The sequence below is a fragment of the Narcine bancroftii genome, chromosome 6 (genome assembly GCF_036971445.1).
Source record: "Narcine bancroftii isolate sNarBan1 chromosome 6, sNarBan1.hap1, whole genome shotgun sequence".
NCBI lineage: Eukaryota > Metazoa > Chordata > Chondrichthyes > Torpediniformes > Narcinidae > Narcine > Narcine bancroftii.
Window position 1 is genome coordinate 174,579,795 of NC_091474.1, and position 26,065 is coordinate 174,605,859.

At 39.6% G+C, this 26,065-nt stretch overlaps 1 protein-coding gene across 2 annotated transcripts in view; it reads right to left on the minus strand.

Moving 5' to 3' along the window:
• The window catches only part of nt5dc1 (5'-nucleotidase domain containing 1), a 725,609-nt gene that overhangs the window by 225,676 nt on the left and 473,868 nt on the right, over positions 1 to 26,065 (minus strand). For both annotated transcript variants that reach the window (XM_069886815.1, XM_069886814.1), the window contains one exon: positions 4,490 to 4,587. In XM_069886815.1, coding sequence (XP_069742916.1) covers positions 4,490 to 4,587 — 98 coding nt within the window. The remainder of the gene's footprint in view (positions 1 to 4,489; positions 4,588 to 26,065) is intronic.

The following is a 26,065-nucleotide window of genomic DNA, read 5'->3' on the forward strand; positions in this document are numbered from 1 at the left end:
GCGATACATTTCATTGATACCGTTCCAGAGAGTTTTCTTTCTTGATTTACTGCTCATCTCCTGATTTTTCTTTGGCTTGGCTTCACGGACGAAGATTTATGGAGGGATATGTCAACGTCTGCTGCAGGCTCGTTGGTGACTGACAAGTCCGATGCGGGACAGGCAGGCACGGTTGCAGCGGTTGCAAGGGAAAATTGATTGGTTGGGGTTGGGTTTTTCCTCCTTTGTCAGTGAGGTGGGCTCTGCGGTCTTCTTCAAAGGAGGTTGCTGCCTGCCGAACTGTGAGGCGCCAAGATGCACGGTTGGAGGCGAGATCAGCACACTGGTGGTGTTAGTGGAGAGCTCGCCATAGAACACGATCTTGGAAAGGCGATGGTCCTCCGTTCTGGAGGCGTGACCCACCCAGCGCAGTTGGATCTTCAGCAGCGTGGATTCGATGCTGTCGGCCTCTGCCATCTCGAGTACTTCGATGTTAGGGATGAAGTCGCTCCAATGAATGTTGAGGATGGAGCGGAGACAACGCTGGTGGAAGTGTTCTAGGAGCCGTAGGTGATGCCGGTAGAGGACCCATGATTCGGAGCCGAACAGGAGCGTGGGTATGACAACGGCTCTGTACACTCTGATCTTTGTGTGTTTCTTCAGGTGGCTGTTTTTCCAGACTCTTTTGTGTAGTCTTCCAAAGGCGCTATTTGCCTTGCCGAGTCTGTTGTCTATCTCGTTGTCGATCCTTGCATCAGATGAAATGATGCAGCCATCTACTGACAAGAACATTATAAAACACTCTACCTATCTGTTATCTTCTAACACAGAATGCACTGTGATTTATGATGTGTGCCATTTCATCCAAATTCCTAATTTTTTTTGCCCTTTTCCACCAAAATAAGACAGATTTTTCTCCAACCAGCTGCTACCTGCTGGAACAGTCAAGGTCAAGAACTTAAGCAATTGCCTGGGAAGCCCTAATCTCAGGTAAATCTGTCAAGGATCATCATTGGTACATTCAAGTTAAATTGTGGCTCAATTAACTAAGACATAAGGAGCAACATTTGCACCACTAGCTTTATCTTTTTGAAAGCAACATAATTAAAGTGCACCATCAGGCAGAAGACAGGCATGTTGAAAAATCCCACTGGTTGTAACTGAAAAGTTACTTCTGGTCTGAATTTTTAAAAAAAGCATCCTGTTTTAAAGATGTCATTCAAAAAGCAGCTTTCCCTGATATCCTGTCGTGGATTGATTTTCTTAGAATGAAAGACAGATTCTGTTGGAAAATTCTGCATGCTATTCAGAGAAACTCACTGAGCAATGCTAACCCGCTCTGAACAATACTGCTTAGTGGCATTTGTGTCCTTTATTAAGCAACATTTACAATACTATAACAATTTCCAGATATAATTGCTTCAAGAACATTAAAAAGTCAAAGAGACAATTGAACTTTTGAGAACTAATCACCTCATTGAAGTTCATCTCTTTAACATCTCTATAATTCTTTTATTTAAATACTGTTATTTAAATCCCATTTTTTTTATTGCATTATCTTGATTAATAGATTATTCCAATCATTTATCACAGATTAAAGAAGCATTCAGCTTGGTAGTGAGAACTTTGTTCGTGCACATGGAAGCCATCTGCCTGCACGTTCAATGTCCAAAAGTGCTGGAGAAACTCAGTAGGTCCTGCAGCGTCGACGGTGCAGGACCTACTGAGTTTCTCCAGAAATGTTATGTATTTACAATAATCTGCTGAATTTCTTGTTTCCCTGCCTGCATATTCAACCCATCTGGCAACTATGACAGAGCCTGTAAGACCCACAGTGGCCTTATCAGCTACCTCAGAATTGAAACAGGTCAAGGACTGCCTAGGAAAGAGAAGATTAATCTTTTAATTTTACCTTTCATTTAATGATACAGCATCAAAGATGCTCCATAAACTGTATCTTAATTCAGAGGAAAATAATTTGAAAATGGATAAAAAATATTAAAGGGAAGAAAAATTAAAGGAAGAGAAAACGATTGAAGAACTGCCACCAGTACACATACACTGAATGATTTGCATGGCTATGGCTATACCACCAGTACACATACACTGAATGATCTGCTCTGATTTTATGAAAAGGTATGATAGGAAATATCTACTGAATTCAAAATGTCACTGGATGCTGAGCTGGCAAAATTTGAGAGAGGTGTTTTACTGGAATAATTGGAATTAATTTGGCTTGGGGGGCTGGGGGAGGGGGGGTGGGTAGAAGACATTTCCTGGATTTGTCCTGAAATGACTGAAGCTTTTGTCTGAAATGTTAACTTTTGTTTCTTGTTCCTAAACTACTGAATATTCCCAACAATATGCGCCCTTCAAAAATAAATAAAATATTTTTAAAAATGCTTGTGAGAAGGCAGTCGTGAAACACATTCTTGTACCAGTGCATTCTTCACAGAGAGGCTTTCTCTCAGCAAAGGGAGAAGAATCAGGGTAAAGGAATTGTGATAAATTTCCAAGCCTCCATGCCGTGCGACTTGGGAGAGGATTCACCAAATGGTGTTGTCCTGTAATTGTCTTACTTTTCCCCTTTGAGGTGATCAAGGCTGGGGATGTCAGCAATTAAACTGTGTGTTACCCCGCTGTATCTTATGGCTGGCAGCACTGATGGTGGTGGGAGTGAAAAGTGAGGTGGCGATAGGGTCTCATAAGAGCCATTGGGAAAAGAACTTCGGTATCATGTGACCATAAGTGAAAGTAATATAAAGAAAATTTGGAAAGTATCAGCATAACTAAATGTACATCCCCAACGACAAACTTGTACTATTGCAAGACGAGGAAATCTGATTTCTGAAATAGAGAAAGGGGATTTTGTTGAATGCTTCCTTCTCAACCCGATGTTTTGACTTGAATGAACAAACAATCTCCCTAGTACATAGATCTTCAAGTAATGCTGCACCCCAAACAAGTTACTGGAGAAGAAAGTTTCCTGTGATGGGAAAAACCTGCAGTGGAAGTTGAAACCAAGCAAAGCTTCTCTGGATTTTATGTGCCATTGTTCAAGAACAGGTTTTCTGCTTTCTCTGAGGAAATGGCGTGCATTATGGATTTAGGGTACAGGACGAGGAGATAAAGTAAAATAAATGAAATGTCAAGAATTATTTGCAAAAAATTATAGTTGTACCAATTCTTTTTTACAAAAATTCTTCTCACTGACATACATTGATAGGAAGCAGGAGTAGGTTATTTGGTTCTTTGAGCACACTCTGCCATTCAATACAACCATCCCTGATCCTCTATTGCAGTGGTTCTCAACCCTTTTCTTTCCACTAACATACCACTTTAAGTAATCCCTATGCCATCGATGCTTAGTAAGGGATTGCTTAAGGTGGTCTGTAAGTGGGAAGGGATGGTTGATAATCACTGCTCTAGACCAAATGTTACTGAAATATTTTGCTTGAGAAAATTTGGCCCATTCCCTTTGGAGTTATGAAACTGTGCACATAACGAATCAATGAGGTACGATTAAAATGGTGGATTTCAAACTTTTTTCCCCACACCCACATACCACCTTAAGCAATCCCTTACTAATCACAGAGCACCAATAGCATTGGGATTACTTAAAGTGTTAAAAGGTTGAGAACTACTGCTCTATTGTAACTCCATTTTCTTATCCTATCTTCCGTGATACCCATTGTGCCCAAAATTTCTCTCTCTCATTTTTAACTGTAGTCATTGACTTGGCCTCTATTACCTTGCATTCCACATGTTCATTATCCTCTAGGTAAACAAAATTCTCATCTCAGTCTTGTATGCAAAACCTATATCCTGAGTCTGACCCCTGATTCTTGACTCTCCTCCCAGGAAAACCACCCTTTATGAGATCTTTCAGTCTCATAAACACTAATGATCACATACTTTGTCAATTCAATCACTCCTTAATTGGCAGCCCTGCCACTCCAGGACTCAGTCTGTTGAATCCTCATTGCACGTCGACAATTAAAGAATTTAATTTCTTCCATTCCAAAGGAAAGGTATTTGTTTTAAACCATAAAACCAAAAGAAAAGTAGAGCTTAACTCTAAATGAGTTACGCCTATCCAGAGACTATTACCCCCATGTGCAAAAAAAAACCCCCAAAAAGTCAGCTGGATACAGGAACACCTTTCAGCCTTTAACTGTATTGATACATTCCATTTTTTTCAGGTGGTTTACATTCATCATCCATGGTGCAGCCTTTCTGCTCAAAAGGCAAATCCAATTTATATATTTGTAAATGACAGGTTAGATTTTATTCATAAATCTTATAAAAGCTCTGAGGTTTTTTCCTATTTATGGACAGGTAAAGTTTGAAAGAGGCAGTGATATCTGTTACAGTTCGCAAACACGAGTTGTCATCTGTAATCCCACGATCTCAACATTAGGTATGAATTAACAGGAAACCAATGAAATCATTTCCTTGGAATGACAATAATTAAGATATTGTATCAACTTCAGAGAACTCGAGAACTTACCAAGAGTTCGAAAAGGTCTTTGTTGTGGCATTTGTGTAAAGAATCCTGGCTTCAAAGCATTAGTGATAATGATATCAAATATTTCTTCGAAGTCTTCTCTGAAAAAGGAGGCAGAAAAAAAAAATCATCAGGAATCATTTTAATCAGATCTAATTGAAAATCTATGCTCATTTGAAACAGGCATAAAGTCAAATTAATGTTTCTATTCTCTATATAATTCCTGCATTAAATGTGCAAATTCTATGTTAAAATTAAAAGAAAATAGGTACTGGAATTCTGAAATAGAAACTACAAATACTGGAACAATCAGTAGATCACTCAGCATCGATAGAAAGAAATACGGAGTTATTATTTCAGGTTTATGACATTTTAAAACAGAAATGTTGCTTCCCTCTCTCAAGATGCGGTCTGACCTACTGGACATCTCTAGTGTGTTCTGTTTTTACATTAAAAAAAAAACTCTGCTTGCATGTTTCTAATTATTTTCTCCATCTGTTGGGCTATGAACACACATTGAAGGTCTGCAATTTGCTGACCGAACAATAGTAAGGCTTCTGCCCAATCTTAAAGTGCCTCTGTCTTGTGCATCCAAGGAAAGAATGTGACAAACTCACATTTATGGCTGTGGTGTGCCAGTACGAATCTCATCAGGACAATATCCAGTGACCAGGGTAGTTAAAAACGATCAATAGCTCAACATGACTTGTAACAACCATATTAAACAGCAAAGCTTTTTTGTCAAAATTACGCTATTGATAATTTTCTTTTCAAAAGGTTATGCAGATTGGATAACTTACAGAAAATAGCAGAATAGAACTTAGGCCTGTAAATATACTAATTTCAATATTAAATATTTCAATATTAAATATTTCAATGAGTTGTCTGAAGATATTTTACTCACAGCTCCATCAAAGCTTATGAGATTGATTTATATTTCCTGTGCTCGAATTAAGTTTTATATGTCTACCTCAGCTTGAAACTAAAGAATTTGTCTGAAGTTATAGGTGACGCATAACTACAAATCAGTGGCTGCTCATCATGTACAGTGAAGATTTCAGATTTATTGTCAGTGTACATATATAACATCACATACAACCCTGAGATTTTTACTCTACACAGAGTAGACATGTAAACAAATAAAGAACAGCAGATAATGAATGCAAACAAACTGATGGTGCATTACAGAGAAAGTAAAAAAAAATCAATAAAGTTCACAAGTAAGAATCCTTAAATGAGTCCCTGATTGAGTTTGTCATTGAGGAGTCTGATGGTGGAGGGGTAGAAGCTGATCCTGAACCTGGTGGTGTGAGTCCTGGATACTCTTTCCTGATGGCAGCAGCGAGAATGGAGCATGTGCTGGGTGGCGTGGATCCTTGATGATTGCTGCTGCTCCCCGACGGTAGTGTTCCCTATAGATGTTCTCGATAATCAGGAGGGTTTTGCTTGTGATTTCCTGGGCTGTGTCCACTGGCTTTTGGAGGACTTTACACTCTTGGTTATTTGTGTCCCCACAACAGACTGTGATGCAGCTGGTCAACACTTTCCACTACACCTCTGTAGAAATTTACCAGGGTTTCTGATGTCATACTAAACCTCCGCAAACCTTGAGGAAGTAGAGGTGCTGAATTTCTTCATGATGCCATTAGCGTGTTGGGTCCCGGAAAGAGCTGCCCAAGAACTTAAATTTGCTCACCCTCTCCACCTCTTATTCCCCAATGATCACTGGATTGCATATCTCTGGCTTTCCCTTCCTGAAGTCAACAATCAACTCCTTAGTTTTGGTAATATTGAGTGCAAGGTTGTTGTTGGTGCCAAGTTTCCAATCTCCCTTCTGTAAGCTGACTCATCATCAAAGCAAGGAGCTTTGGACCAACTCCACTTTCACAAGATAAAGGAATAGAAGCAGGCTATTTGGCCCATTGAGTTTGCTCCGCAACTCCACCCTGAGCTAAACCATTCTCACGTCTAGTTCCAAATTCTGGTCTTTTCCCCATATTCCTGGATACCCTGACTAATTAGATCTCTATCAATCTCCCCCTTAAACTTCCACAATGATCAGGCCTCCACAGCCGTATATTGCAATGAATTCCACAAATCCGTGACCCTCTGGCTAAATACATTTTTCCTTATCTCTATTTTAAATGGGTACCTTCTAATTCAAGGATCTGGATTCACCAAACAAGGGTAACATCTTATTCAGATCAACTCTCTTCAATCCTTTCAGCAAATTTATGTACATGTTTGACTACATTAAATGTGTCTGTTCTACAATTCCCTGATCCATCTGTACTTTAAAAAACAAGTTTTGCACTTGCAATCAAGATTCATAATCTGCTGGGATTTACATTCTACTGTTTTTCTAAAGTTCTGTAAGATAATTCAGCACATGGTGAATTATAGTCATATGTTTAATTTGGCGTTTATTCCAAAAATCAAGGAAAATCATTATTTGGTTCAGATGAAATGAGTGTTTCATAGAAATGACCTTATTAAAAAATATCTGATATAACACTACCAAATGTACAAGTTTAGTATTTTACTGTCGATTTGGAACATTTCAAGGGAAATTATATGTGAAAAATGAGAAAAATTTGGATTTAGATCTCTTGAGATTCATGAATGAGTGCTTAAATCTCACTGATGGTGTGAAGAAAAGTGAAAATCTGCTGGAAGGGGGCATCAAAATTATTTGGATAATTTCTTACAACCTTCACTCTTTTAATAACTCAGTAATGAACACATTCCCATCATCACCCAAGCTGCATAATACAAAATAATGAAATAGAAAAATGGTGTAGGAGACTTACTGTTCAATTTTCACTCCATATCAATACAAATATATATTGATATATTTCTGCCAATATTATTCAAATGGTAATCATGACCATTGGTACATTATTTTTATTGCTGTTGATTTTTCTGGGGGTGCCAGAGCAATTCATGTAGAAATTTGCCCTTCATTTTCATAGGATTGTACAGCATGGAAGCAGGCCCTTTGGCCCATCACAATTATACCAACCAGCATGCTGAAACATCTAATCCCACTTGCCTGCATTAATTCCATATCATTCTATGCCTTACTCATTCAAGTATGTATCCAGATGCCTTGTAAAGTTGATACTGATCCTGTCCCAAAATCACCTCTAGCAGGTCATTCTAAATACAACTCAACTCTCAGATCCTCATTAAAACTATCCTTGTTAAAACTACCCTCTCCCTTCTCAACTTAAATATATGCACTCTACTTTTAGACACTCCTATCATAGGGAACTGACTGGCTATCCTCCCTTAATGAGTCCACCTCATGATTTTATATACAGTACCCTCCATAATGTTCAGAAGAAAGATGGTTTTTTTTTCCTTTATTTGCCTCTGTTCTCTCATTTCAGGGCACCATAATATTGGGATATAGCAATGGTAAGTATATGAAAGTAGTCACTTTTAGTACTTTGTTGCATATCCCTTGCATGCAATGACTGCTTGAAGTCTGCGATTCATAGACATCACCAGGTCCTGAGGGTCTTCTCTGGTGATCATCTGCCAGGCATCTGCTGCAGCCATCTTCAGCTCTTGCTTGTTTGGGGGGTGGGGGGTGGGGGGGGGGGGCTTGTCCCCTTAAGTTTTCTCTTCAGCATATGGAAGGCCTGCTCAATTGGATTTAGATCAGGTGACTGACTTGGCTATTCAAGAATTTTCCAGTTTTTAAGCTTTGAAAAATGCCTTTGTTGCTTTGGCAGTATGTTTGGGATCATTGTCTTGCTGTAGGATGAAGCACTGTCTAATGAATTTGAAGGCATTTACTCGAACTGGAGCAGATAAGATGTTTCTATGCCCCTCAGAATACATTTTGCATCAGCAGTTACATCATTGAAGATAAGTGTGCCAGTATCTGTGGCAACCATACATACCCAGGCCATAACACCCCCACCATATTTCACAAATGAGGTGATATGCTTTGGATCTGTCAGTTCCTTTAGCCTCCACACTTTCCTCTTGACATCACTTTGATATGGGTTAATCTTGGTCTCATCTGTTCACAAGACTGTTTTCCAGAATATTGCAGGATCTTTTAAATACTTCTTAGCAATCTATTATCTGGGCATCCCATTTCTGTGGCAAACTAGTGGTTTACATCTTGCAATGTTGCTTCTGGTATTTCTGTTCATGAAATCTTTTGTGGACAGTAGTCATTGACAAATCCACACCTGCCTCCTGAAGAGTGTTTCTGATGTGTCGGACAGGTATCTGGGGATTTTTCGTCATTATGATGAGCATTCTTCTCTCATCAGCAGTGGAGATCTTCCTTGGCCTACCAGTCCCTTTGTGATTACTGAGTTCACCAGCATGCTCTTTCTTCCTAATGTTCCAAAAATATAATTCTGGTAATCCTAAGGTTTGGGCTATGTGTCTTATTGTTTTATTCATGTTTTTCAGCCTCATCATGGCTTCTTTGACTTTCATTCGCACAACTCTGGTTCTCATATTGAAAAATGGAACTACAGACGCCAAAGGTGATCAAAGGCATAGAAGCAAACCAAGCTGTCTTATACCTGCACCAATGAAGCAATTAAATATATCCGAGTATTCACAAACACCTGTAAAACCAAAATGTCCCAAACATTATGGTGCCCTGAAATGAGAGGCTATGTATAAAAAGTGCTATAATTTCTACATAATCAAACCAAAATGTATACAACTAACCTGGAATAAAATCTGGAATGTGCACTTTAATTACATGCAAGGTGATTGCAAATTTAAAAATGTGGAGCACAGGGGCAAATAAAGGAAAAAAATGTCTTTGTTCCAAACATCATGGAGGACACTGTACCTTGATCATGTCATCTTTTAGCCTCCATAGAAAACAGACCCAGCCTATCCAATCTCTCTTTACAACTCAAGCCCCGCAATCCAGGCAATATCCTTGTAAACTTTTCCTAGCTTAGTCACGTCTTTCTGTTTTGTGACAACCAAAACTGTGCACAAAATTTCAAGCACCAAAACCAATGTTTTGTACATTGCAACATGATGTCCCAACTCTGTCACTCAGTGCTTTGACAGATGAATGCAAGCATGCCAAATGCTTTCTTTACCAACCACCTTATTGCCATTATAAAGAAAGTACTCTGTTCAACAATATTTCTCAGGCCACACCATTCACTCGACAGGTTCTGTCCTAGTTTAACTCTTTCCCCCCCCCCACCAAGAAAATCACTTCCCACTTGTCTGAGTTAAATTTCATCTACCATTCCTTTGCCCACTTTCCCAGTTATCTTCATCTTGTTGTAACTTTAGGCAACCAAGATTTACTACTGAATTCAATAATTTCAGGTTCCAGTACTTTCATGCTGTATTTGGTCCTGGCAGTTTTGATGAAAGGTCAATAACCTGTAACACTCACTCTTTTCCTTGCTCCATTAATACTGCTTGACCTGCTGGATATTTTCAACATCCTCTTTCATTTCAGATATTCAGCAACTGCCGTTTTCTGTATCTCAGTTGGTGTATTTTCTTCTCTCTCTGATCTCCCTTAATTGCATCTTTTCCAGCTAGATCATCTACAATTAATAGGTTTACACTGTTCCCAATGCTGGAATTGCCACCTTTGCATCATTCAATCTCCTTTGATCTCCATTCTGTTACAGACTTCCTTTGTTTTCTCTACCTTTCTGCCCTTCTCAGTAAGTTTAAACTTTTCTAGGTCTGAAGAAAAGTCATCAATACCTCTCCACAGATTGAGCTTCCTGAGTAATCCCAGCAATTTGTTTTTAACTCTGGTATTTGTAATTTTCGCTCAATTTTTTTCTTGCTCATTTTGGTGACTAAAAAGAACCCAACAATGCTAAAGACCATTTTATATCACATTAATAACATTCTTTGACTGGTGTTTGTGTGTATATGTGTTACAATCATTTGGATTGCTTCACCCTGAGTTGACTATTGTAACTCTCATCTGGTCAGTTTAATGGATAGTAATGTTACGGGCTCAGAGGACCGCAAAACCCAGCAGCAATAGAAATTCACCATGACAAATGGTTACTTAAACAAAAGTTATTTTTAATTTTCTTTAAACATGAAAACAGGTTAAAGCTTCAACTTATCATTATTAACTTAACTAACCTAACTTAACCCCCCTTCAAATTCTAAGCGCATGTGTAGGAAATGTCTACAAGTTCAGAAAAGTTCTTTGATTTACAGTCCAATCTCACAGTATATTCCACTTAAGGATAACTGTCCATAAATGTTCCTGTACTGTTGAAACAACAGAAGAAGACTTCACAATATTAAGCAGTGATCTTTCAAACATCCTCTATTCCTTTGTTTCATGCAAAGTTTTGGTTTTGCAAACTCTATAAACTGAGTCTTTCTTAGCTTCTGCTTTTTAACATAAATATCACTCAAGGATCCTTGGTCCTCTTACCAAAGAACCTTCCAGGAAGATTTTCAAGTGCTGGGGCCATCTGGCAAGTTCCTGCTCACCTGAGGGTTACGTATGGAGATTGGTTGTAGATGGAGGCTGAAAAATCGACATTATAGCTTGGTTAGAGCATTCAAAAAGTTTATTTTCAAGCCAGCTGCCTTTAGTTACTATTGCCTAGTGAAGGGTGAATACCAACAGTTTGCCTTTGAATTGCTGAAACTTCCCAGCACATTTGTTCTCTGTAGCTCGGTTTTTGTGTCCACAGAGGTTGGCTGACTTGCTGCACATTTCTATTTGAGTTTGTGCTGTTAACTTCAGTGGATCAGGTGCTGTCAAACTGACATGGTTTTTCATTATAGCCACAATTTTTAAAAAAAGCTCCAGTGTTGTTGTTTGTCATGAAGATTAAGAAAACCTCTCTTCAGTTCTGGTGTCAACAGAAATCAGCTCCTGAAAAGAGCAATGCAATCAGACTTGGGCAGTAACATCAGGGATAAATGGAGCAAGGTTCAAGGCCTTCATGATTTGGGCACCGTGATTCAGGACTTTAAAGTCACATGTGCAGGCTTGATTTTTGCATTTTTATTCAATCAATATTTATAATGTATTTTCTCTCTGTAAAGATATCAAAATATAGTTAAGTTAAATAATAGATGCTGCAGTCATGTGCAACACACAAATAAGCTGGAGAAACTCAGCAGCTCGTGCAAAGGCCTGGACTGTAACTTATTTGCAATTGTTCTCAATGATCTTGACCACCCTTCAATTTACAGTAGTTAAACTGGTTGACAATTATAACCCTGCAGCACTCACATTCAATGGGGAGAGTATAAATACTGCCAGCTGCTTTCTGACTCTTCCCTCTCATTATACTGGCTATCTCCGCTTGACGTTAGACACTGCTTCAAGAAAGCAGTATCACCCTGCTCATAGCCTCTTCTTGCTGTTACCTTCAGGCAGAAGCAACAAAAGCCTGAAGTCCAGCACCTCTGGATTCAAGAATAGATTTTTCCCTCTAAAACCTATCAGGCTTTTGAACCTCCCCATGCTATCCCAACCCAAAACTACTGAGACCACTAAGAGATCTGTCTCCACTATTGAAACATTACCTTTTTTCTTGCACTAACCACAACTGTGAACATTTGTTTTGTTTATCGATCCTTTTATATTGCGAACCCTTTTTCGGTCTTGGCATTATTGTAAGTTAACTTGTACTGTTGTAGTCAACGTAATTTTATGCAGCAACTAAGAATTCTGGGACATCTATACTTTGTATTTATGTATATGACAATAAACTCACTCTTCAACTATAATCTACACTCTCAGTCACTTTGCAGGGTCTTGATCTGAAATGTCAACGTTGCCACTGATGTGCCTACAGCTGTTTTTTGCCCCTGTTGTGGATTATTCAGGGATGGTGGAACTATTTGGATAGCAGGCATTAATTCAAATAAGAACCAGTCATCAAGAAAAACTTATTCTACTGTAAACTGCAAACAGTAACCAGTTTGGAACTAAAAGGACAGCTTTGTATCCAAATGTCTGCAGATTACAGGCAGATGGCCCACAGCAGGGGGAGAGAGGCTTTGTGGTGGTACCCAAGTTGACATGATCTGGAGACATCCTCCTAAACATCAAACAGATGTTAATTGACCAACATCAAACAAGGCTCAGATATTTACAGCTATTTTGCTTCATTGTGATGGAGATCAAGGAAGGTTTGCCACAAACAGACCTTCCAGGTGGGGCCAAGCTTTACATGCATATCATCCAAACTGATCCACTGCTTCTCGTCTACTCTGTGTTCTTCTACATCAGCGAGACCAAATGCCGATTGGGTGACCACTACTGAGAGCACATTCTCTGTTTGTCGGTCTAAACATGAGCTTAATGCAGCCAACTATTTTAAATCTTTGGCCTCATCCATTGTCAGGCCACAGCTAAAAACAACCCCATAACATCTTTTTGCACTTTCTAACTTTTCTTTCCCTTATGTTTTTCCCCCCTCTACTTGTCTCTCCACTTTTCATAGCTTCTTTTCTGTACCCCAAGACCTCTGCACCCCTTACCCAGCTTTCCCCCCCCCCCTTTTATATTTGTAAATTTACCTTTTTTTAATCTTAATCTTGATAAAGGGTTCTGACTTGAAATGCTGACTGACAGTTTCTACCCATGGATGCTGTCTGACCTGCTGAGGCCCTCCAACAATTCAAATATTAAACGGGGTTATCGATATATTTGCTCTATCAATTATTGGGCATTTGTATACCCAGAGAATCAGCCCTCACAATACTAACTTTGAGTCTGGGTCCTCACAAGCATTTAGACTATTCTGTGAATTGCTTCAACCCAGAAAATGTATTTAAATATTCAAACATGTCAGGTCTAGTGTACTCCCATAAATATGTAATTCAATTGAAATATTTAACAGACTTAAAATATTGAAGCAAATTATGGCACTGCAGATTTTTTTTGCTTCTCTTTCTCTTTTACTGTAAAGGGTACTGGGCAACACTGTTGGTGATTCTTTGTCTACCGTAAGGCAGGCAGAAGGCAATTTCATTTAATGTTATTGTTATGTAACAGTACAGAATACGTAAAGGAATCTTGAAATTGCACCAAATCACCAGTTGTTATCTTTATACTGAAAAGTTCAAAAACTTGATGAAGCTTGAGTTTGTGGAGATTCTATCAAGATTGTTTCCAAGAGAATGTCTGGTTGGCAATTGGAAAACTTCTGAATGGTAGCGCAGTTAGTGTAGAGCAGTGGTTTTCAAACTGCCCCACTAAGCTCACATTTCACCTGAAGTGTTCCCTATTCCATTGGTGTTGTGATTAGTAAGGAGTTGCTTAAGGTGAGTGGGAAGGGAAGGTTGAGAACCACTGCTCGAGACGCAATTGTTACTGAAATATTTTGCTTGAGAAAAATTTTCAATGGCCCACTTCCTTTGGAGTTATGAAACCATGCACATAACGAGTCAATGAGGTACAATTAAAACCGTGGTTTGCAAACTTTTTTTTTCCCGCTCACTAACTTTTTCTTCCCACCCACATACCACCTTAAGCAATCCCTTATTTAAACCCTTATGGCATAAGGAATATTTAAGGTAGAAAGTGAGCTTAAAAGTTTGAAAACTATTGGTGTAGAGGATGACACAGTTAGCATACTGGTTAGTACAATGCTAGGGGTCTGGGTTTAAATCTGGCGCTGTCTGTAAGGAGTTCATACGTTTTCCACTTGTCTAGGTGGGGTTGCCTCTGGATGCTCCGGTTTCCTTCTACATTCTAAAGACGTATGAAGCTAGTTGGTTAATCTGTCATATGGCTGTATTTGGGCAATGCAGGCTCATGGGATGGAAGGGCCATTACTGTACTATAACTTTAAAATTAACAAAAATAGAGTACACAGAAAATAGGTATAGGAGTAGACAACCGAGTCCCTCAGCCCCCTGTCCTGCCATTCAATTAAGATTATGAGAGGCCTGGACAGAGTGGACAGCCAGCACCTTTTTCCCCCAGTTTGACAAAGCAAATGGCAGGGGACATCTGTTTAAAGTGAGTGGAGGAAAGTTCAGGGTAGGTGTCAAAGTTAAGGGTTTTTTTTTTTTAAAACAGAGTGGTGGTTACCTGGATTGCATACCCAGGGTAGTGTTGAAGGTTGATACAGTAGGGACATTTAAAAGATCCTTAGACAGGCACAAGAATGTAAGAAAAATAGAATTATGGATATGACATCAGGAAGGATGAGATTGTTGTGGAGTTAATGGTGTCCTGTGATATGGGAATGCTTCTGTTCTTAACCAAGTCTGCTACACTCAGACTTTTGGGTTCTGGCAAGAGAAAATGAAATATACTAGAATGAGGTCACCACTTACATTAATCTCCGAGACCTCCTTTACATAATAAAAGAAAGGAAACTGAGATGGCTCTAGCCAGGTGCCCGTGACATTTTATTGCCTCAGTCACCTTGACAGCTGCCCTAAACCTTGTCACTTTAGCTTTCACACCATCAGGTAGCAGTGAGCTGAATAGAAAAGATATCACAAAACCATTTTTTTTTTAAACTTCAATTATTCAAAATCAGCTCAGTCTGAACCAATCCCTTCAAAATTACTGAATCTTGTAGCACTGAAGGCTGTTCAAGTTTCTTCTTCTTTCTTTGGCTTGGCTTCGCGGATGAAGATTTATGGAGGGGTATGTCCACGTCTGCTGCAGGCTCGTTGGTGACTGACAAGTCCGATGCGGGACAGGCAGGCACGGTTGTAGCAATTGCAAGGGAAAATTGGTTGGTTGGGGTTGGGGGTTGGGTTTTTCCTCCTTTGTCTTTTGTCAGTGAGGTGGGCTCTGCGGTCTTCTTCAAAGGAGGTTGCTGCCCGCCGAACTGTGAGGCGCCAAGATGCACGGTTGGAGGCAAGATCAGCCCACTGGCGGTGGTCAATGTGGCAGGCACCAAGAGATTTCTTTAAGCAGTCCTTGTACCTCTTCTTTGGTGCACCTCTGTCTCGGTGGCCAGTGGAGAGCTCGCCATAGAACATGATCTTGGGAATGCGATGGTCCTCCATTCTGGAGACGTGATCCACCCAGCGCAGTTGGGTCCTCAGCAGCATGGATTCGATGCTTGTGGACTCTGCCATCTCGAGTACTTCGATGTTGGAGATGAAGTCATTCCAATGAATGTTGAGGATGGAGCGGAGACAGCACTGATGGAAGCATTCTAGGAGCCGTAGGTGATGCCTGTAGAGGACCCATGATTCAGAGCCGAACAGGAGCGTGGGTATGACAACGGCTCTGTACACGCTGATCTTTGTGTGTTTCTTCAGGTGGTTGTTTTTCCAGACTTTTTTGTGTACTCTTCCAAAGGCGCTATTTGCCTTGGCGAGTCTGTTGTCTATCTCTTTGTTGATCCTTGCATCCGATGAAATGGTGCAGCTGAGGTAGGTAAACTGGTTGACCGTTTTGAGTTGTGTGCCCGATGGAGATGTGGGGGGGCTGGTCGTCATGGTGGGGAGCTGGCTGATGGAGGACCTCAGTTTTCTTCAGACTGACTTCCAGGCCACATTTTATTTGAAAATACCTTTCTTTTTCTCAGAACAATCAACAATTCTATTCACAAGATCAGTAATTTTCAGCTAAATCAATGCAAGCAGCATTCATGCAAAACAAATCTCATTATTAAGGCATGTAGGACCTCAGCATGGAGCTGGTCAGCTTGGCTCTATTAATGTTCCAGATGATCATACCCGTTATTATCCAAATCAGTGCATCCATGCAGTTCAAAAATTACTCTAATATGCTTTTTCACTATTTAAACAGGTCATTTCTTCTGTGTGCAGATTTATGTCACATGCATTGATGCATTCAATAATGTTTTGTAAATATAATAATAAACTACAATTGAAATTTAGAGCAGAGACCAATCAACAAGTAATGAGCAAGAATAGCAAACACATTTCCAAATTTAATATGAAAATGTGGATCCTAAATTAAGGTGTCAACTTTCACTTATCCACCTGTAGTTTGTGGGGACCATAAAAATAGGATTGGGCTAATGAATGCTTGATGGTTGGCAAGGACATGATGGCCAAAGGATCTGTTTCCACGCTATTTAATTCTCATCGTTTAGCTCAGGGCAATATACATGCAGACCTTCAAGTCAAGTAAAGTCAAGACAGCATTTTTCCTGAACCATTTACATAAATGGTCATATTTACATAAATACAAGTTAGAATAGAAGTTAAGCAAATTCAAATATTAAGACATATAAAGTAAATGTCCATGATACACTATCCACAAATGCTCAGGAAAGTGTGTGTGTGTGTGTGTGTGTGTGTGTGTGTGTGTGTGTGTGTGTGTGTGTGTGTGTGTGTGTGTGTGTGTGTGTGTGTGTGTGTGTGAGAGACAATCTTTATTGCCTTTCACCTGCATGAAGTGTTGTAGATGTCCTTCATGGTAGGAAGAGAGCCCCCAGTGATCTTTCCTGCTGACTTCACTATCTGCTGCAGGGTCTTGTGATCAGAGATGGTACAGCTTCCAAATCAGGTAGTGATGCAATTGCACAGGATGCTCTCTATACATCCTCTAGAATGTAGTGAGGATGGAGGGTGGGAGATGAACTTCCCTCCGCAGGAAGCAGAGATGCTGTTGAGCTTTCTTGGCTATGGAGCTGGTGTTAAGAGACCAGGTGAGATTCTCCACCAAGTGTACTCCTAGGAATTTGATACTCTTGATGAACTCAATGGTGTAGCCATCATACACACTCAGCAGAGTGTGGCCTTCCCAGTGCCTCCTGAAGTTGATAACCATCTGTTTTTTTAAAAATGTTCAGATACAACTCCTTTCAGTTCCTGTTAAGCTGAACAGGACTATGTGCACCTCTGCATGTTATATTTCCTTCCTGATGTGTACATTGCCCATGCTATACTATGTAAAAAGATAAGAATTATATTAAAGTATTTGGATAGAGCAGAGACCATCTCATTCAAAAACTTCTTATGTAATGCTACTTTTTAAATAATTTCTTTTTGGACATTGTTGACGAGGGCATCATTTATTTCCCATGCTTAAGTAGCAGTCCTGGTGGCAGAACGGATATGATCTCATAGGTTAGTTTTGATCACCAAATCGATCTCAAAATACAGTTTCCAATTTATCTTCCAACCCGAGTTTCTAGGTTTTGTTCTCTTTTGGAAAATTGTACAATTAATAATGATGTAATGCAAGGGCAATGATGTCAAAAATACACAAGATTAGTGGGTCGCATCACATTAATAAATCATTGCACACGAAGCTGTCGATCAACCTGCTCCATACTTCCATTATTATTGAAGAGAAGAGTTGCCATCTCTCCAAGCTAGTTCTGATCGTTAGTGTGAGTCCTGGTGGTTTATTATCTGTTCAGTTGAAATTATTGGTACTCTTATGCAACTGATCCCAATTTTTTTGTGTGTGTGAAATAAAGCTCAATCAACTCTTCATTTCTCCATGCTCAGATACCATTTTAAACAATTAATAAGTTTGACTGGGTTTTGAATGCAAACACTTGATGCCCAATTAAATTTGATAGTTTTCAGAACTGGATGAATATCCAAAATTCTTACTGCAATAAAACTTATTCAACTTTTGCTGTAAAAACATCTGGAGTTCCCATCCTAGACCTTTCTCTGAAATCATTCCTGTTCCATACATTAATCATCATAATACAATGTGATATTCCCCTTTGGGAGGTGCATAAACCATAACAGAAACTGACAAGTTTCATTGTACATACAAGTGATGGATTAGGGAGACAAAGCTGAAGGATAGAAACTACCACAACATTGCTAGCAAACTTAAACACAGAACTGTTCAAACAAAAACTTTGCAAATTTATTTGATTTGTTCAGAGCATCACAAAGCAGAATGACCAAAGTTGCAATGAAATTCATGATCTTGAGATACAACTACCTTCAAATTATTTCCCTTTCTATAAAAGCAAAACTTTTCTCCACATTTTTTCACAAACAGAAATGTGTGAAATAGCTGAAACGTTTTTCAGCTCTGTCAATGCAGTTGTGGTAGGCACCCTGGGAAAATAGTGTAATCTGTTCAGCTATATTGCAAATATTGGGATAAATTCCACAGTATCACAGGTTGACCACAGAAAACATTTTGAATTATGTAATTTCTCCTGGGCCTCTGCCAATCATCCAGCAAATTTATGGCAGGAAGTCAAGAGAAACATGGTAGAAATTACTAGTAAACTGAGGAGTGTGCTCTGGCCATCTGATTAACTGGTTTATCTTCTTGCAATTTAATTGATCAGATGTGAATGATGATATTCCGTTACCGTTTATCACCCAACCTGACTCTTTCACCTTTTATTTGGGGCATCATATTGGAGCTCCTTCTTCTCAAACTCCATGATCAATATGGACCTCAATTAAAATTTGTATTTCTGAATGCAGCATTTACTACAATCTATCTGACAATATAATAGGTTTGAATCAAAGTTTGTCAATACTGCCTAGTAACTCCCTCTGACTACACTTCCCAATAAAATTTTCTAGCTAAAACACAAACGAGTCCATTCCATTCCTTGCAGAACTGGCCATCATATCGTGCACCTAATGTATAACTGCTTTACAGAAATTTGTGTAGAAGAGTAAGTACCTGTAGAGTCGGGTAAATTAAAGAATGAAATCTCATTAAAGAGGAATTATCTTTCCATGTATACTCATGAAAGTACTTGCTACATTAGAGTATGAAAAGAACTGGGAAAGCATCAAGAATTGAGACAAAGGTGAACTATAATTGATGATCTGTTTGAGAAAAATTTAGAGAAAGCATCATTCATTGGGCTGGATGGTGCTGATAATTAATGAATAGGTCCAGCAAGAACTACTTGCTAACATTTCCAACTTCCACATTCCAGCTATGAAATCCAGAGCAGAGTGAAGGTTCATGTTGTGTATAAGCCTGCTCTGCTGCCCATGACACTACTCTATATTGTTACGAGCCCAAAGGACCCCAAAACTCAGCAGCAATAGACATTCACCAAGACTAGTTACTTATCTTATTGTTTTTAATTATCTTTAAACCTGAAAACAGAATCATACTTCAACTTAATTCTATTAACTTAACTAACCCAACTTAACCCCCTTCTAATTCTAAGTGCACTTGTATGTAATGTGCATGCAAGTTTAAGAAAAGTTCTTTGGTTCACAGTCAATCTCACCTCAGTCTTCCAAGTTCACTGGTTGCAGGCAATTCTGATACTGTGCACAGAATTTAACATGTATAAAGTGCTCAAAAGGTAAATGTTTACCACTCAGGAAGGTTCTTTGTAAGTCTGCAGAGAGAGCTGTTGTTCCAGGATTTCCTCAACTGAGATACCACAATTAGTCACCTCAATGTCTTGCTGATGAATCTTGCCCCATCAGGGTTCTCCAGATGATATCCTCTTTCTTTCAGGCTACCAGACAATTCCTTTCTGTTATTATTATTCCAGGAGGAACTACAGACAGACAGCACTTCCGGCCATCTGCCACTCTGGAGTTTCTGCATCTCTCCCTCAATCGCCACGTTAGTCTGATTTAATTAAAGAACGAGAAAGTCCTAATTGTGTAAGCCCATACACAACAGTCAGATGTTGGCATATCCTACTTCCCCTTCTCCTGGATTTGGTAATTGAATTTGGGGTCAGAGCTCAGTCATGCTGAACTGATGAGCCAGAAAAGGAAAATGGAAGTAAGTGTTTTTAAAAATGTTTTAATCACTCTAAATAATTTAATTTCTATAACGTGCATTAAAAAAATTAACATTGAATATTTTCAATTATATAAATTTCAATTTATTTTGAAAACTCACTGATTATACTGTACTTGCATAAATGAGCTGTCAAAGACTTATGGGTGCCAGGGTTTCACCATGTGCCAAGTCATGAGAATTATTTCACTTTGTCAGACAAAAGATTAGTGTAGCAGTGGGTATAGCATGGGGTGTCAAGCAATGGTACAGCTTTTTCAATTTTAATGGTGCTTTTGACAGCTCATGGGAGGAAGGTTTGGAGTATATCAGGAGCCATATCAGTCATTCCTGAAAATCTTCCCAGATATACAGAAAACTTTCAGTAAAAAGTCCTCAAGTGGTTTAAGAACAGATTGATTTTTTTTTTCCAGATCAACAGTTGGAATGAAACAGATGTAAATTATGGTCAGATTTATTCGATCTGATATTAAACCATTAATGGATTTTGCACAAGGAATTGTTATTAAAGAGTGACCCTATGGAAACGTTTTAGACCATATGAGATTTGATACGACAATGATTTCATAACATTTAGACTAATAAAGCCAGACAGCATGGAAACAGACACTAAAGCTAAACTTAGTGTACACAGATGATCAAACACCTGATTACATGAATCCCATTTTATTCTCCCCACATTCCCATGAACTCCCTCTGCTTATCTACACACAAGAGGCAATTCAGAATAACTAATTAACATTCAGGCCCACAAATCTTGAGGATGTAGGTGTAACATGAGGAAACTAACATGATCACATGGAGAATGTGCACAGAAAGTATGATTTGTAATCATTGAACCTGGAGCCCTGAATCTGGGAGGCAGCAGATCTTGCAGAAGTGCCACTGTGCAGTCTATGTATTAAAAGATGTGCTGAAGTAAGTTGAGAAGATGCATCCAGAAATCAGGAGGTTTGGTTTACAGAGTAACATCAAGAGAATAAAAGATTTGTGAAATATCATAAAAACGTCAACAATGAAAAGATTGGATCAGATTCTGCTGAGTATAAAAGAGTAAACCAGATGCAGAATTTTAAAGATATTTTGGTTACATATAGTTTGTGAAATAATGAAAATACCCAAATTATTGTTTGGAGCCGAGTGCTGGTACATGGAAAAAACATGGAAATCATATTGCTGGCAAAAATGAGTTTGTTGAAAGAAAGAGTAGCTAGGCAATTCAATGAATGATGCTGTGAGAATGTGGCTGAGAAAGAAATACTTATTCCAAAGTTAAAAGAAAGATGACTCATGGTTTGGCAGATTTAATAAAAGAGAACAACTCCAATACAACTCATGTATTGCGCAATCTTTAGTGATGTCGCACCATTCATTGTCTTATTCAAATAAGATTTATTTTAGATTGAATTAACTAGTTATTTCTTCACTATAATTTATTGGGCAGCACAGATGGCGTAGCAGTTAGTGTAACGTTCTTACAGCGCCAGCGATCAGGACTGGGACTCGAATCTTGTGCTGTCTGTAAGGAGTTTGTACGTTCTCCCTGTGTCGACATGGGTTTTCCCCAGGGATTCCAGCCTCTTCCCACTGTTCAAAATGTACAGGGGTGGGGGTGGTGTAGGTTAATTGGGTGGCACGGCCTTGTGGGCAGAATTTTTAAATTCACTCACTGATGAAGTTTGGGGCCATGAAGTGCTACTTTCTGAAAAACTGGTTAATAATTTTCCACACTTTTTAGAAAAAATAAAATACAAAAAACCAACTGAACAGTCTTTCACAACCACCATCTGTGTTATTTTCCAGTTTGCTTCCAGCTACTAAAGTATAATATTTCAACACCTGAATCATTTGGTCTAAAGTTTTGAGAAATATTTCCGAGAATGTGATTTCAATGGAAGGTTTGCTATTGTTCAAAAACATCATTTCCATCAACATTATACGAAAGAAAGCCTCGCTTAAAGAAATAAGATTTGGCATCAGGTCAAAAAATCGAACATATCTGATTCAAAACAGGAAAGTTATATTAATCCATAAATATTAGGGCAGCATCACTAGTGAAGCAGTTAGCGCAATGCTGTTACAGTGCCAGCGACCAGTGTTCAAATCTGGCACGGTCTTGGAGTTTGTACGTTTCTGCCATGTCTGCATGGGTTTCCATTGGTGCTCCAGTTTGCTCCCACCATTCGAAACGTACCCGAGTTGTATGTTAATTGAGTTGTGGGCCAAGAGCCTGTTATTGTGCTGTATCTCAAAATTTAAATTTAAACAGTTTCCCTTCTAAATTGTCTATAATCATTCTCTTACTAATGCTATATGGAAGATTTGAAGACAATAGAATTATTTTTTTTATTTGGCACAGCGTTCTCAACATCAGCTGGGTAACAACAATTTGTTGAGTTCTAAAATGTCACAATAAGTTACATCATTTGTGATTGCTGAAAGCAGGAATGATTTAAGTTTAATGATTTTTTTATGTGAACGTTAATAAAAACAAAGAAAGTAAACCTAAAATTCTGTTATCGCTATATTTAGGGTATCAAGGCAAGGGAATTTGGTCAGTGATGAATTGTCCCAAAATTTTAGTCATAACATACATTGATTTAATCACTTCTTGAACTTTGGCCAGAACCAGAATCTTGTCATGAAATTCGGTGTTTTGCAGCAACATCACCATGTCTTTGGTTCATTGATAATTCAGGAGTCTGATGGCAGTGGGGAAGAAGCTGACCTTGTGAGTCTTTAGGCCTCTGTACCTTTTTTCCCCCGATGGTAGCAGAGAGAAGAGGACATAGCCTGGGTGGTGAGGGTCTTTGAGGATAGAGGCTGCTTTTTAAAGGCACCACCTCATGTAGTGAAGTCTGGTGCCTGTGATGTCACAGGCTGAGTTAACAATCCTCAGAAGTTCATTCTTGTTCTGAGAGTTGGTGCGCACCAGGCAGTGATGCAAACAGCCAGAATGTTCTCCATGGTAAACCTGTAGAAGCTGGAGTGTTTTCGGTGACATACTGAATCTCTTCAGACACCTCAAAGTATAGCCACTGGCGAGCCTTTTTTGTGATTGCATCAACATTGAAGCTCCAGGACATATCCTCGGAAATGTTGACACGCAGGAATTTGAAGTTCTTGGGTGATCCTCTTCACTACTGAGCCCTCAATGAGGACTGGGTTGTGTTCCCCAACTCTCTGAAAGTCCAGATCATCTTCTTGGTTTTGCTAATGTTGAGTGCAAAGTTATTGTCATTATACCATTCACTGAGCTGATCAATCTCCCGCCTGTACGCTTCCTCATTGATGTTTGTGATTCTGCAACAACTATGGTGCCATCAGCAAACTTGTAGATAGAATTGGAATTGTGCCTGGCCACACAGTCATGGGTGTATAATGAGTAGAGGAGTGGGCTTCCTCAGGGTACACCTGTGTTGATGATCAATGAGGAGGAGGAGACGACGTTGTTTACAATTTGTACTGACTGTGGTCTTCCAAAGAAAAAGTCAAGGATCGAGATGCTGGGGGGGGGGGGGGGGGGGGGTGGGGTGGGTGGGTACAGTTTGTAGGTTTTTGACCAGCACTGAGGAATAATGGTATTGAAGGCTGAGCTGTAGTTGTTGATGAAGAGCAGCCGTATTTATGAATTGCTGTTTTCAAGGTAATCCAGAGGTGAATGCATCTGCTGTGATGTGACTGTGATGGTAGGCAAATTAGTGGTTCCAGATCTTTGCTTAGGTACATGTTAATTCTGGCCATGACCAGCGCTCAAAGTATTTCATCACCTAACTACAAGAAAGATCAATAAGAATGAAAAAATGCAGAGAAGATTTACAAGGATGCTGCCTGGACAAGGAACTGAGTTATAAGGAAAAGGTAAACAGGCTAGGACTTAATTCCCTGGAGCACTGGAAAATGAGGGGAGCTTTGATGGAGGTATACAATTTGGGTACAGTCAGAATACAGGTAGTCCCTGACTTACGACCATGTTTTGTTCTGATTGATCAGTCATATCTCAAAATGGATGTAAATCAGATGTATGTGTCCTTGTTTACAACATACACACTCAATTTAAACTTGTAACACTCCCTCACTGATCCATCTTATGCTGTGATTCATAATCATCTTGTATATTGTGATACAATTCCAGTATCTATAAACACACAAGTCTATGGGGAAATTTTCACCTGTCAGGTGATGTTTGCCATCAAGGAGTGTGGTGAAAGTTTGACAGGTCTGTCTGTGCCTGGTCAGCGATGGGTCTGCACCCAGTCAGATACGAGGACCAGATAAGTTTGCGCCTTTTGCACTTTTCCCTCGACCACCAAACCCCCCCCCCCCCACTTTTTGTCTCAGCATTGCACCAAAGTGTGGTCTGCAGCTCCGACACTGGACTGGCAGATGAGGCACACGTCTGCCTCATTACAATGACAATGCCAAGTGGGTGAGAGCGCAATAGTTTACAAATCTGCTGCCACGGTGTCCGGAACTCTATCAAAGGCAGCATGTGGCGCTTCCCACCACCACAAGCTCCAGTACCTCCTCCTCGCCAATTTTTTTTTAAAAAATCACTGCGGCAGAATAAATTAGCAATCATCCAAAACCCCTTTGCTGAGGCATTGTCCATTGATGGGATTGGTTTCTCTCTTGCACGGCCTCTTTGGCGAGCTTACCGAATGGCAATTGAGAGATGGTCACCATCATATGCATGCGCAGATGCTATTTTTAAAAAAATTAGTCATATGTACAGAGAGTCGAAAGTTGAGACTACCTGTAAATGCAATTGGGTGAATTGTTTAAAGAGAACACAACTTTTTAAAACACAGAGTGGTGAGAATGCAGAATGACTGCCAGCTAAAGTGGGCTTGATTTTGACTTTTAAGAAACATTTGGATAGGTACATGGATGGGAGGGGTATAGGGCACTATGGTCCATGTGCAGTTCAATGGGATGAGGCAGAAGAAAAGTATGGCATGGACTAGATGGGCTGAGGGCCCAGATTCTGTGCTGTATAGTTCTCTGGAACTATGAAGCCACACAATGAAATGGCATTACTGGGTAGATGATCAAGACGACAAAACTTGAGCACAGTTCAGCAGAATCAATGCCATTACTAGCTACAGTTCTTGTTTACTTGATTGGAAGATTCCAGGTGTGAGAGATGAGTAAAACTAATATGAAAATATGAGACATGAAGAAAGCTAGTATGGATATTTGTGTAATGAATAAAGCCAGTATGAATAGGATAAGGGTAGATAATAGAATGTAGGAAGTAAAGTTAGTCTGAATAAGATAAGGGGTTCTAGCCTTAGACAGAATCAGCAAGTTCCGCATATGTAATTAGTAAGCCTTAGACAGAATTAGCAAGTTCTGCATATAAGAGTTAGTAAGCCCTGAGGGTTGGGAAGGTGTGAATAAGGACAAAGGCAGGTGAATAAGGACAATGACATGATGGGACACAGTCAGGATACCCCCTGGTCCTCCAAGTTCACAGAAACAGCACGTAGGCAGACAGGATTGCCTAATGCCAAACATCCAAAGTCCAGGAATGTTGGGGGGGAGGGTACCTCTACACTGAAATGAACTGTATAAAAGTTGGGTGAGCCCCAGTATGCGTGTGTATTCCCAGGGTAAGGGGAAGCACCCAACTTTGCATTGTTGTATAATAAATTTCTTTGTTCTCAATTTTTGTCTCGAGCAAATTCTGTGAAGGTACTTTTGTTTCTCACAAATGGGGGCTCGTCCGGGATCCCACTCCCTCCACTGACAAGAGTGCCCGACGACGAGGGTAGGTGCACCCCGGCTGATTCAGCTAGACTCACGGACGACAGGTGACTGGTCAGTGGATGAAGCGAGTGATATTCAAGAAGAGGCACTGAGAACAAACGACAGGAGGACGTTAAGGAAGCGCGCTAGGAATAGCTACTGGA